Source organism: Melanerpes formicivorus, unplaced genomic scaffold (assembly GCF_026170545.1).
Source record: "Melanerpes formicivorus ecotype bairdi unplaced genomic scaffold, bMelFor1.0.p_v2 SCAF_54, whole genome shotgun sequence".
Lineage (NCBI taxonomy): Eukaryota > Metazoa > Chordata > Aves > Piciformes > Picidae > Melanerpes > Melanerpes formicivorus.
In genome coordinates this window covers 3,589,130-3,603,198 of record NW_027142406.1, presented here as the reverse complement: position 1 = coordinate 3,603,198, position 14,069 = coordinate 3,589,130, and the positions used below count along the sequence as shown (strand labels likewise).

General features: G+C 48.4%; 1 protein-coding gene across 3 annotated transcripts in view; it reads left to right on the top strand.

The window, feature by feature from the left end:
- Nucleotides 1-14,069, top strand: part of GRIP1 (glutamate receptor interacting protein 1) — a 310,370-nt gene that overhangs the window by 272,575 nt on the left and 23,726 nt on the right. For 2 of the 3 annotated variants that reach the window (XM_068160947.1, XM_068160948.1), the window contains exons 14-18: nucleotides 1,881-1,950; nucleotides 2,964-3,109; nucleotides 5,158-5,302; nucleotides 7,471-7,610; nucleotides 9,183-9,371. In XM_068160947.1, the coding sequence (XP_068017048.1) occupies nucleotides 1,881-1,950; nucleotides 2,964-3,109; nucleotides 5,158-5,302; nucleotides 7,471-7,610; nucleotides 9,183-9,371 (690 nt within the window). Of the gene's footprint in view, nucleotides 1-1,880; nucleotides 1,951-2,963; nucleotides 3,110-5,157; nucleotides 5,303-7,470; nucleotides 7,611-9,182; nucleotides 9,372-10,174; nucleotides 10,253-14,069 lie in introns of all 3 variants that reach the window. The other variant, XM_068160945.1, reaches the window with a different exon arrangement.

Below are 14,069 nucleotides of genomic sequence, written 5' to 3'. Positions count from 1 at the left end.
AGTAGATCTTAAACAGCTTCTTTGGACATTCACAGGCTCTCTCAGCTGGGGCAGCCAAGGTTAGCAAGATCTGGTAGAATATTGTGTGGAAATGTCATTTTTAATCTACTATGTGGCTGCTGTAGGTGAAGATCTGTCATTTTCCATCAAAGAGAAGAATCATGAGCTGCTGGAGTACTCACACCAGGGGTTTTGTAGGTGATCTTCCAATATGGGTAGCTTCTTGAGTGACTGTCAGTTAGGCATTGGGGCCTGATAGAAAGCACCTTCTGTGAATGAAGGCAGAGGCCTGAATACATAGAGCAGAAATGGCTTGGGACAGCTGAGGAGCCCTACATCTGCAAAAGCCATGAATGCTTTCAGGAGAACAGAGAGCCTTATAGCACATGGCAATGTTCCAGGACTGGCATGCTCTCTGTTAGCAATAGCCCCTGAAGTCAACCTGCATTCACCACATGGACCCATTCACCTCCCAGGGAATGGCATTCGCCTCACACACATCAAGGGAGTGGAACAGCTCCCTTTAAGAGGAGTGACTGAGGGAGCTGAGGGCTCTTCAGCTTGGAGAAGAGAAGACTGAAGGGTGACCTCATTCATGTTGATAAAGATGTGCAGGGTGAGTGCCAAGAGGCTGGAGCCAGGCTCTGCTGGGTGATGCCTAATGACAGGACAAGAGGCAGTGGTGGAAGCTGAGGCAGAGGAAGTTCCATGGAAACAGGAGGAAGAATTATTTCCCTGTGAGGGTGACAGAGCACCCTCAGGCTGCCCAGGGGGGTTGTGGAGTCTCCCTCTCTGGAGATACTCAAAAACCTGCCTGGATGTGTTCCTGTGTGATGTGCCCTAGGTGCTCCTGCTCTGGCAGGGGGTTGGACTGGATGAGCTTTTGAGGTCCCTTCCAGCCCCTGACATTCTGTGATCCTGTGAACACTCCCACCCAGTTTGGTGTCATCTGCAAACTGACTTGGGGAGTACTGAAACCCCTTGTCAAGATTATTGATGAAAGTATTAAACAAGACTGGCCCCAAAACTGCACCCTTGAGTACACCACTTGTGACTGGCTGTCAAGTGGACTTAACCCCATTCACCACTATTGTAACATCTCATTTATTGTGAAGCAGACTCCTCCATCTCACCCAGGAAGCATTATCTTAATACTTCTGCCGTAGGCACTGAATGAGACAGGACTGGATGCACAGAACCTCTGCTAGCCCACTCTAGATATTTTGGCAGAGCAGCTCTGTTGGTCTGGTTAGACTGCACCTTGAGTACTGTGTCCAGTTCTGGGCTCCTCAATTTAAGAAAGATCTTGAGATGCTGGAACATGTCCAGAGAAGGGCAACAAAGCTGGGGAGGGGTTTGGAGCACAGCCCTGTGAGGAGAGGCTGAGGGAGCTGGGGTTGCTTAGCCTGGACAAGAGGAGGCTCAGGGGTGACCTTATTGCTCTCTACAACTACCTGAAGGGAAGTTGTAGCCGGGAAGGGGTTGGTCTCTTCTCCCAGGCAACCAGCACCAGAACAAGAGGACACAGTCTCAAGCTGTGCCAGGGGAGGTTTGAGACTCAAGGTGAGGAGAAAGCTCTTCACCGAGCGAGTCGTTCATCATTGGAATGTGCTGCCCAGGGAGGTGGTGGAGTCCCCATCCCTGGAGGTGTTCAGGAGGGGATTGGACGTGGCACTTGGTGCCATGGTCTAGTCATGAGGTCTGTGGTGACAGGTCGGACTCGATGATCCTCGAGGTCTCTTCCAACCTTGGTGATACTGTGAGACTGAGTGTAATGCAGTTAAATGTGCATGAAATAGTGATTTGTGGACAGAATTAGCCCATCTGTATATCCAGAAGTAAAAGCAGATACTTTTATGTATTGTTTTTCATTATTACAGCTCCATCCAGCAGAAAACCAGGAGACCCTCTGGTTATTTCTGATATCAAGAAAGGAAGTGTTGCTCACAGGTAAGACAGTCAAAATCCCAGGAAAAAATCTGGTTCCATTCTGTGTCCAGGCAGGCCCAAATTAAAGAAAGGGAGCTTGGAACATACTGGTTTGGGGTTGATTTTCTTCCTTTTTAAAGCAGTTAGAAATGAAAACTCCTGCATCTGGGTTGGGGCAATGCCAAGCACCAGTATAGGCTGGGCAGGGACTGGCTTGGGAGCAGCCCTGAAGAAAGGACTTGGGGGTGCTGGGGGAGGAGAAGCTCAACAGGAGCCAGCAGTGAGCACTTGCAGCCCAGAAAGCCAAGCAGAGCCTGGGCTGCAGCAAGAGAAGCAGAGCCAGCAGGGACAGGGAGGTGATTCTCCCCCTCTGCTCCACTCTGCTGAGACCACACCTGGAGTACTGCATCCAGTTCTGGAGCCCCTGTTACAGGAAGGATCTGGAGGTGTTGGAACTGTCCAGAGAAGGGTCATGAAGAGGAGCAGAGGCCTGGAGTTCCTCTCCTGTGAGGACAGACTGAAAGAATTGGGGTTGTTCAGTCTGGAGAAGAGAAGGCTCTGAGGAGACCTCATTGTGGCCTTCCAATATCTGAAGGGGGCTACAGGAAAGCTGGGGAGGGACTTTGTAGGGTGTCAGGGAGTGATAGGACTGGGGGGAATGGGAAAAAAACTAGAAATGGGTAGATTCAGATTGGATGTTAGGAAGAAGTTTTTCCCCGTGAGGGTGGTGAGAGACTGGCACAGGTTGCCCAGGGAGGTGGTGGAAGCCTCATCCCTGGAGGTTTTGAAGGCCAAGTTGGATGTGTCTCTGGGTGATCTGACGTAGTGTGAGCTGTCCCTGTCTATGGCAGGGGGAGTTGGAACTGGCTGATCCTTGAGGTCCCTTCCAACCCTGACAATTCTATGACATTAAGAAATAAAATGGTAGGTGTCTTGTGAAATCCATCCCATTTCTGTAACAATGTCCATGCCATCTAAGACACACTGTGTTAACATTCCTGGAGTTTCATGTCAGCTGGTTTGCTTGTTCACAGAACTGGGACACTTGAGCTGGGCGATAAGCTGCTCGCAATAGACAACATTCGCCTCGACAACTGCTCAATGGAAGATGCTGTGCAGATCCTGCAGCACTGTGAGGACCTTGTAAAGTTAAAGATCCGCAAGGATGAAGATAATTCTGGTATCAGCACTGAGCCTGGTGCAGATTCTTGTGTGTCTTTGGGATTTTTACAGCATGGGGTCATTTGTGTGCATTTAAGTGTCAGTGACGTGTTGGGGTCTTTTCCCCCAAACATGGCTGACTTGTGCTAAGAGTCATGAGAAGATGGGATGGGATGGGATAGAATGGAATGGAATGGAATGGAATGGAATGGAATGGAATGGAATGGAATGGAATGGGATGGGATAAGATAGGATAGGGTAGGATAGGATAAGGTAGAACAGGACAGGGTAAGATAGGATAGGATAGGATAGGATAGGATAGGATAGGATAGGATAGGATAGGATAGGGTAGGATGGAATGGAATACAGTGGAATGGAATGGAATGGAATGGAATGGAATGGAATGGAATGGTATGGGATAAGATAGGATAGGGTAGGATAGGACAGGGTAGGATAGGATAGGATAGGATAGGATAGGATAGGATAGGATAGGATAGGATAGGATAGGATAGGATAGGATAGGATGGAATGGAATGGAATGGAATGGAATGGAATGGAATGGAATGGAATGGAATGGAATGGAATGGACCAGGTTGGAAGAGACCTTCAAGATCATCGTGTCCAACCTATCAACCAATCCAACCCACCTAATCAACTAAACCATGGCACCAAGCACCCTATCAAGTCTCTTTCTGAACACCCACTTGGATATTCACGAGTCCATGGGACCAGATGGGATCCATCCTAGGGTGCTGAGAGAGCTGGCAGATGTGCTAGCCAGGCCACTCTCCATCATTTTCCTCCAGTCCTGGCTCACAGGTGAGGTCCCAGATGACTGGAAGCTGGCCAACGTGGTCCCCATCCACAAGAAGGGTCGGATGGAGGAACCTGGAAACTCCAGGCCTGGCAGCCTGACCTCAGTGCCAGGGAAAGTGATGGAGCAGATTATCCTGGCTTCAGTCTCAAGATGTGGTCTGAAAATTCCCAGCAGCTCCATCTGCATGTTTTTTTTGCTGTTCTAGGCACCTTGACCATGTGATGAGGCACTTGGTGCCATGGTTTAGTTGATGAGATGGTGTTGGGTGATAGGTTGGACTTGATGATCTCTGAGGTGTTTTCCAACCTGGTTGATTCTATTCTATTCTATTCTATTCTATTCTATTCTATTCTATTCTATTCTATTCTATTCTATTCTATTTCTATTTCTATTTCTATTTCTATTTCTATTTCTATTTCTATTTCTATTTCTATTTCTATTTCTATTCTAATTCTATTCTATTCCTGGATCAGGAATACTGTGGCCAGCAGGAGCAGGGAGGTCATTCTGCCCAGTACACTGCATTGGTTAGGCCACACCTTCAGTCCTGTGTCCAGTTCTGGGCTAAAAAAAATTAAGAAGGACATTGAGATGCTGGAAGGTGTCCAGAGAAGGGCAACAAAGCTGGGGAGGGGTCTGGAGCACAGCCCTGTGAGGAGAGGCTGAGGGAGCTGGGGTTGCTTAGCCTGGCGAAGAAGAGGCTCAGGGGAGACCTTCTTGCTCTCTACAACTCCCTGAAGGGAGGTTGTAGACAGGTGGGGGTTGGTCTCTTCTCCCAGGCAAGCAGCACCAGAACAAGAGGACACAGACTCAAACTGTGCCAGGGGAAGTTTAGACTGGAGGTGAGGAGAAAGTTCTTCCCAGCAAGAGAGATTGGCCATTGAGATGTGCTGCCCAGGGAGGTGGTGGAGTCCCCATCCCTGGAGGTGTTCAAAAAGGCTTGGATGTGGCACTTGGAGCCATGGTTTAGTTGCTCAGGAGGTGTTACCTATTAGATAATAGGTTGAACTTGATGGTCTCTGTGGTCTTTTCCAACCTGGTGGATTCTGTGAGTCTGTGACACATCCTTTTCTTTCCTTTTTTATCCTTTTTAACAATCCAGCGGAATCCGATTAAGAAGCTTCGCTGAAATGTAATCCTTTGATAACGTTGTTTGATTATGAGCCACTGGTCTGAATGCACTGGATTTTTTTTTTCTCCATTCCTTCATTCATAAGGACCCAATTGCATCCCCTTGGCCTTTATTGCAGATGAGCAGGAGAGCTCTGGAGCAATCATTTATACCGTGGAGTTGAAGCGCTACGGCGGGCCCCTTGGCATTACAATCTCTGGCACTGAAGAGCCCTTTGATCCCATCATCATCTCCAGCCTCACAAAAGGAGGATTAGCTGAAAGGTAAATTGGCAAGCAAATGGTTTCAGATGCTCTCGTTGTCAAGGTAGCTTTGTTTTGTTTACCTGAAGGTCCTCATTTTCCTGGGTTAGCAGTTTAATACGTGGTTGTTTGGGGGGGTTTTGGTTTTCATTCTCCACATTTCAGTTTATAATCTTTTTGCTGCTGGGTTGGGTTTTTTTAGGTCATTTCCAAGTTTAGGAGCAGGAGCAATATTTTAGCAGGATGTTCTCTCACCTACTACACAAGACAGAGCAGAAGATTGTGGTCCTTGTCATAAATCACTTAGGGAAGAGTAGGCAATCACTGCTCAGTCACATGAGCATCTGAATAGCTTTGTATAGTACACGCTTTATGTGCCCAAGGAAAGCACTTGAGGTGCCCTCTCATCATCCTCACATCCTTTCATCATGAGAACAGTGTCCAGAGAAGGGCCACAAGGATGATCAGAGGGCTGGAGCACCTCTGCTATGAAGACAGATTGAGAGAGTTGGGGCTATTCAGTCTGGAGAGGAGAAGGCTCTGAGGAGACCTTATTGTGGCCTTGCAGGATCTGAAGTGGGCTACAAGAATGCTGAGGAGGGACTTTTTAGGGTGTCAGGGAGTGATAGGACTAGGGGAAATGAAGAAAAACTAGAAATGGGTAGATTCAGATTGGATATTAGGAAGAATTTCTTCCCCACTGGAACAGGTTGCCCAGGGAGGTGGTGGAAACCTCATCCCTGGAGGTTTTGGAGGCCAGGCTGGATGCGGCCCTCAGCAACCTGCTGTAGTGTGAGGTGTCCCTGCCCATGTCAGGAGGGCTTGAACTAGATGATCCTTGAGGTCTCTTCCAGCCCTGACAATTCTGTGATCTCTGAAGGTATTGGATGTTTATCTGCCACTTGCTGTATGCACACACTGAGTCTGGATGTGCACTTTACAGGCTCAAACATTACCCAAGTAGTAGAAGTGCTCCTCATGGCAGGTGATGGATAGAGAATAATGAAAAAGAGAAAGATTTATGTCACCTATTATTTCTAAGATAGGGAGACTCATTGCAACTCTAGAGTCATGGTACATTGGGTGGTGGTTTGAGAGAGAACACAGAACACACGAAACATGAACCAGCAGTGAGCACTTGCAGCCTAGAAAGCCAAGCAGAGCCTGGGCTCCAGCAAGAGAAGCAGAGCCAGCAGGGCCAAGTAGGTGATTCTTCCCCTATACTCTGCTCTGGAGAGACCCCAGCTGGAGCACAGTGTCCAGTTCTGGAGCCTCTATTACAGGAAGGATCTGAAGGTGTCCAGAGAAGGGCCAGGAGGCTGAGCAGAGGGCTGGAGCTGCTCTCCTATGAGGGCAGACTGAGAGAGTTGGGGTTGTTCAGTCTGGAGAAGAGAAGGCTCCAAGGAGACCTAATTGTGGCCTTCCAGTATCTGAAGGGGGCTACAAGAAAGCTGGGGAGGGACTTTTGAGGGTGTGAGGGAGTGATAGGACTGGGGGGAATGGAAAAAAAATGGGTAAATTGAGATTGGATGTTAGGAAGAAGTTTTTCCCCATGAGGGTGGTGAGACCTGGTACAGGTTGCCCAGGGAGGTGGTGGAAGCCTCATCCCTGGAGGCTTTGAAGGCCAGGCTGGCTGTGGCTGTGAGCAACCTGCTGTAGTGTGAGGTGTCCCTGCCCATGGCAGGGGGTTGGAACTGGCTGATGCTTGAGGTCCCTTCCAACCCTGCCAATGCTGTGATTCTCTGGCAACATAGAGGGCATTTACACAAAGCAAATGTATTTTCTTCTCTTGTTATGACCCATCTGGAAAGCCACATTGGTGAAGTAGCTGCTGACTTGCTCACACTGCCATTATCTGTCATGTTGGGAGCTTCCTTGAAGCTTGACTTATTGCAGAACTTACTGAGCTGTCTGAGGTTGCTCTTAAACAGGTAGGCTGCAATGAATATCAGCCATAGGTGGTTAGCTCAGTTACTGCTTTAACACAGAAATCCACATCTGCTGCTCTGCTGTTGTCACTACTGCAAAGGTGAATTGCTTTAAGCCTTTCTAACAGAAGTATTGCTCTGTACTACAAATGAAGGAAAGAAAGCCAGATGAGGCTTGCATGCTCCAAACAGACAAAGAAAGAGCCTTTGTTGCTTTTTTGTGTCCTTTTGTCAGTATTTTATTTCTCTCTGTTATTGCAGGACAGGGGCAATTCACATAGGAGACAGGATTCTAGCAATAAATAGTAGCAGTCTGAAAGGAAAACCTTTGAGTGAAGCCATCCATTTGTTACAGATGGCAGGAGAAACTGTCACCTTGAAAATCAAGAAGCAGACAGATGGTGAGTATGGCCAGGGGTAGCAGCAATGACTTTTAATGCAAGCAAACTGCTGGCCAAGCTGTCAGCCCATGGCTTGGATGGGAGCACACTGCAATGGGTTAGGAACTGGCTATAGGGCTGAGCCCAGAGAGTGGTGGTGAATGGTGCCACATCCAGCTGGCAGCCAGGCACCAGTGGTGTGCCCCAAGGATCAGTGCTGGGCCCTGTGCTCTTTAACATCTTTATTGATGATCTGGAAGAGGGCATTGAGTCCATCATCAGTAAATTTGCTGATGACACCAAGCTGGGGGCAGGAGTTGATCTGCTGGAGGGTAGAGAGGCTCTGCAGAGGGACCTTGACAGGCTGGACAGATGGGCAGAGGCCAAGGGCAGGAGATTGAACACATCCAAGTGCCAGGTTCTGCACACTGGCCACAACAACCCCAGGCAGTGCTACAGGCTGGGGTCAGAGTGGTTGAGAGCAGCCAGGCAGAGAGGGACCTGGGGGTACTGGTTGATGGTAGGCTGAACATGAGCCATCAGTGTGCCCAGGCAGCCAGGAGGGCCAATGGCATCCTGGCCTGCATCAGGAACAGTGTGGCCAGCAGGAGCAGGGAGGTCATTCTGCCCCTGTACACTGCACTGGTTAGGCCACACCTCGAGTTCTGTGTCCAGTTCTGGGCCCCTCAGTTTAGGAAGGAGGTTGACCAGAACAAGGGGACACGGTCTCAAGCTGCGCCAGGGGAGGTTTAGACTCGAGGTGAGGAGGAAGTTCTTCACCGAGCGAGTCATTCGGCATTGGAACGGGTTGCCCAGGGAGGTGGTTGAGTCATCGACCCTGGAGGCGTTCAAGAGGAGATTGGACGTGGCACTTGGTGCCATGGTCTAGTCATGAGGTCTGTGTTGATAGGTTGGACTCGATGATCCTCGAGGTCCTTTCCAGCCTAAGTTATACTGTGATACTGTGATACTTGCTGGAACGAGTCCAGAGAAGGGCAACAAAGTTGGGGAGGGGTTTGGAGCACAGCCCTGTGAGGAGAGGCTGAGGGAGCTGGGGTTGCTTAGCCTGGAGAAGAGGAGGCTCAGGGGAGACCTTAGTGCTCTCTACAACTACCTGAAGGGAAGTTGTAGACAGGCAGAGGTTGGTCTCTTCTCCCAGGCAGCCAGCACCAGAACAAGAGGACACAGTCTCAGGCTGTGCCAGGGGAGGTTTAGGCTGGATGTTAGGAAGAAGTTCTATACAGAGAGAGTGATTGCCCATTGGAATGGGCTGCCTGGGGAGGTGGTGGAGTCACCATCACTGGAGGTGTTCAGGAGGAGACTTGATGGGGTGCTTGGTGCCATGGGTTAGTTGTTTAGGTGGGTTGGATTGGTTGCTGGGTTGGACACGATGATCTTGAAGGTCTCTTCCAACCTGTTCTGTTCTGTTCTGTTCTGTTCTATTCTATTCTATTCTATTCTATTCTATTCTATTCTATTCTATTCTGCCTATCCCTGGCAAAACATCAGGGCAGTGGTTAAAACAGTGTAGTCTTAGAACCAAAGTAAAACCATGCCCACCAGCCTCTCTTGTTTTTTGATCATCCCATTCAGCTACCAGCCCCAAGAAATTTCCTGTCCCTGTGGGTCATGTAAGTGAACTGAGTGATGCTGAAGATGAAGCCTCTGCTGCACAGAAGTCTGGCAAGCTCTCAGACATCTATTCCACCACGGTCCCAAGTGTCGACAGCGCAGTGGAGTCCTGGGACAGCTCTGGTATGGATACCAGCTTTGGAAATCAAGGTACTACCCAGAATGCAATTGACAGAGTAGAAAACAACCCCCTTCATGGCTGGCCTTCCTGTGGTAGTTTTAGGCTATGCCTGTAAAATGTTTCACAGATCTTCACAGAAAGACGGAATTTCAGGGGCTGGACCTTGAAAGCTCATCCGGTCCAACCCCCCTGCCAGAGCAGGAGCACACAGAGCAGATCACACAGGAGCACATCCAGGCAGGATTTGAGTATCTCCAGAGAAGGAGACTCCAGAGCTCCCCTGGGCAGCCTGTTCCAGTGCTCTGTCACCCTCACAGGGAAAAAAATTCTCCTCATGTTTCCATGAAACTTCCTATGCCTCATCTTCCACCATTGCCCCTTGGGCTGGCATTGGCCACCACCCAACAGTCTCCTTAAGAGCAACACCTCACCAGGCAGCATGATTTCTTGCAGTTGGGTGGCCTTGGGTTTGTTCTTTCTTGCCAATGTGCTGTGCCATGAGCATTCAGATTAGATGCTAGGAAGAAGTTGCTCCCCATGAGGGTGGTGAGAGACTGGCACAGGTTGCCCAGGGAGGTGGTGGAAGCCTCATCCCTGGAGGTTTTTGCAGCCAGGCTGGATGTGGCTGTGAGCAACCTGCTGTAGTGTGAGGTGTCCCTGCCCATGGCAGGGGGTTGGAACTGGCTGATCCTTGAGGTCCCTTCCAACTCTAACAATTCTATGGTTCTATGATTAATCAACATATTAAGAGGCTTTTGTTAGCTTTGCTGACATCTGAGTATCCCTGCCCATAGCTCATGCTCACCTAAAAGAGTTTATCCTTCAAATACAGATCCATGCAAGGCACAGACCACACTGAAGATGTTCATTCATTTGATGCCCATATGCAACAACTTCCAACTGACAGCAGGTTTGTTGTAAACTGCTGAAGAGGGAATGTTGGGCATTGCTCATGATGCCTAAATCTTTTACTCCTTTCTCATTCCTGCAGCACTGGCCTCTAACTTTTAGCTCTCAGAAACAACCATTCTGTTTAAAGACACAGTTTTCCTTAGTGCTGAGCTTTCCACTTCCCTTTGGCTGTTTTCAGTGGGTCTCATGTGTGGGTTTTCAAATAACCTCACGTGTGGAGAGACATTTCTCTAGGCAGAGAGGGACACAGACATCCTGTAATATTCTAGATAACAAGAAAAGTCACTTTCACACAGCTTCAGTGGTTTGTTTAACTCTCTTTAAGAGGTTTATTTCCACAGTAAAGCAGTGGACAGGTAGACCTTACCTGGGGTTGTTTAGTCGGGAGTAGAGGAGGCTCAGGGGAGACCTCATTGCTCTCTACAGCTCCCTGGAAGGAGGTTGTAGTGAGGTGGGGGTTGGTCTCTTCTCCCAGGCAACCAGAACCAGAACAAGAGGACACAGTCTCAAGCTGTGCCAGGGGAGGTTTAGGCTGGAGGTGAGGAGAAAGTTCTTCACAGGAAGAGAGATTGGCCACTGGAATGTGCTGCCCAGGGAGGTGGTGGAGTCACCATCCCTGGAGGTGTTCAAAAAAGGCTTGGATGTGGCACTTGGAGCCATGGTTTAGTTGTCAGGAGGGGTTAGGTATTAGGTGATAGGTTGGACTTGATGATCTCTGAGGTCTTTTCCAACCTATAATTCTATGAAACAGTTTTTGCTCTCCCACTCTGCTTGCACACATCCTTTCCATTGTATTTGTCTGTTGTTTTCTGTTGCTTTCCAGGAGTGTGGGTAGTAGTTCTAGGACAGCTGCTTTGTACCCTCACACAGAGAACTGAGACTGAGCTCTGCCCAGCAGATTTCCCATCTAGACTGAAAGTCTGTGCTGATTACTTTCATTGCCATTCTCTAGTGTGTCTGCACACAGACAAAGCTGGCAGTTTCGAATGGAATGGAATGGAATGGAATGGAATGGAATGGAATGGAATGGAATGGAATGGAATGGAATGGAAATAGAATAGAATAGAATAGAATAGAATAGAATAGAATAGAATAGAATAGAATAGAATAGAATAGAATAGAATAGAATAGAATAGAATAGAATAGAATAGGCCAGGTTGGAAAAGAAACTTCGAGATCATCGAGTCCAACCTATCACCCAACACTGGAAAGCAGAACATTTGCTTTGACACCTGCTGAGCTTTACTTAAGATCAAGAAGGAGCTGATGTCACTGCTAGTAGACATTTAGGGATTTTTTTTTTCTGTTCTTTAATATTTAAGGGTTTCATAGAATCACAGAATTGTCAGGGTTGGAAGGGAGCTCAAGGATCAGCCAGTTCCAACTCCCCTGCCATGAGCAGGGACACCTCGCACTACAGCAGGTTGTCCAGAGCCACATCCATGGATGTAAGCTGCAGCACAGGAGGTTCCACCTCAACAAAAGGCAGAACTTTGTTACTGGAAGGGTCACAGAGCACTGGAATAGACTCCCCAGAGAGGTTGTGGACTCTTTCTCTGGAGTCTTTCAAGGCCCATCTGGATGTGTTCCTGTGTGACCTGAGCTAGATTGTATGGTCCTGCTCTGGCAGGGGGGTTGGACTCAAAGATCTCTTTGGGTCCCTTCCAACCCCTGACATGCTGTGATCCTGTGATCCAACCTGGCCTTAAAAACTTCCAGGGATGGGCCTTCCACTACCTCCCTGGGCAGCCTGTTCCTTACTGCATGTATTTAGAATAGAATAGAATAGAATAGAATAGAATAGAATAGAATAGAATAGAATAGAATAGAATAGAATAGAATAGAATAGAATAGAATAGAATAAACCAGGTTGGAAGAGACCTTTGAGATCATCCAGTCCAACCTATCACCCAACACCATCTCATCAACTCAACCATGGCACCAAGTGCCTCATCCAGTCTCTTCCTAAACACCTGCAGGGATGGTGACTCCACCACCTCCCTGGGCAGCACATTCCAATGGCCAATCTCTCTTGCTGGGAAGAATTGCTTCCTAACCTCTAGCCTAAACCTCCCCTGGCACATCTTGAGACTGTGTCCTCTTGTTCTGGTGCTGGTTGCCTGGGAGAAGAGACCAGCCCCTGCCTATCTACAGTCTCCCTTCAGGGAGTTGTAGAGAGCAAGAAGGTCTCCCCTGAGCCTCCTCTTCTCCAGGCTAAGCAGCCCAAGCTCCCTCAGCCTCTCCTCTCAGGGCTGTGCTCCAGACCCCTCCCCAGCTTTGTTGCCCTTCTCTGGACACCTTCCAGCATCTCAACATCTTTCCTAACCTGAGGAGCCCAGAACTGGACACAGGACTGAAGATGTGGCCTAACCAGTGCTGAGTCCAGGGCAGAATGACCTCCCTGCTCCTGCTGGCCACACTGTTCCTGATGCAGACCATCAACCAATTTAAACCAGACAGTCCCAATGCCATTAAGCATAACTTCTGTTTTCTACACTTTACTTTTCATTTACTGTTACATAAGAGCATTTTCTACAGGCTTTATTCCCCCCTGTATGATGTGCCTGCCACTGGAATGAAGAGCTGAGATGCATTTGTTCCCTTTTCTGGTTTTAACTGTTGTGTTCAGTTTGTCAGAATAAATCATGTTAGATTTTCTTCTAATATTTTCAAGTTCTAAGGAGAAGCAATGCTTGAAAAAGTACCAAAAGGATATTCCTCATTTCCTTGGTTGAATTGATGATGTCTGGAGACCTAGAGGGGACCTTATCAACTCTCTCCAACTACTTAAAAGGAAGGTGTAGTCAGGTGGGGGTCAGGCTCTTCTCCCAGGCTGCTTGTGACAGGACAAGAGGGCATGGCCTGAAGCTGCACCAGGGGAGGTTTAGGTTGGATATTAGGAAGCACTTCCTCACAGAAAGGCTGATTAGGCATTGGGATGGACTGCCCAGGGAGGTGGTGGAGTTGCCACCACTGGAGGTCTTTAAGAAAAGCTTGGATGTGGCACTTGGTGCCATGGTTTAGCTGAAGTCATGGGTTTGGGTCACAGGCTGGACTTGATGATCTCAGAGATCTTTTCCAGCCTCAATAATTCTGTGATTCTTTAACTGTGGAAAGGACTGAGGACTGCTTTCCAAAGTTTGATTAAGGTGCCATGGCAAAACCAAACCTAAACCAGCATCCCAAAGCAGCTCTTTTTCCCCCCTAACTCTCCTGAAGAAAATCAGCTGAGTCTTGGCTGGATACATGGCAGTTCTGCTAAACAGCCTGAGTGTAACCAGATTTGTGCCTCATCCCTTGCTGTGGTACTGATGTGGCCCACATTTCTGTTCAAGTTCATTCTGTCTTGACCTGTCAAGTTGAGTTTGGCTTCTCTCCAAACTTTTGTTGGCATAAGCACGGGCTAAGAAAGTTGTGGAGTTTGGGGAATGCTTCTGGAGCAGCAGATAATGCCTTATCCTATTAGGTACTGATTTAATGCTGGTGAGCAGTTTTTTCTCTCTGAGAACTGACCTTTGTTTAATGCATCAAAGCACTGGAATGTGCTGCCCAGGGAGGTGGTGGAGTCCCCAAGCCTGGCTGTGTTTCAAGGTGGTTTGGATGCGGTGCTTGGGGCTGTGGTTTAGGGGTGACCTTTGTAGAGTAGGCTTCTGGGTTGGCCTTGGTGATCCTCAATCTCTTTTCCACCCTGAATGTTTCTGTGATTCTGTCTTCCTCACTAATCTGGGGTTATCCCCACACAGCATTCACACTTTCCCAACCAAAAACCCCTCCTAGAATCCAGGAGTGTGTTTATGCCTGCCAAGTAGCTGGAA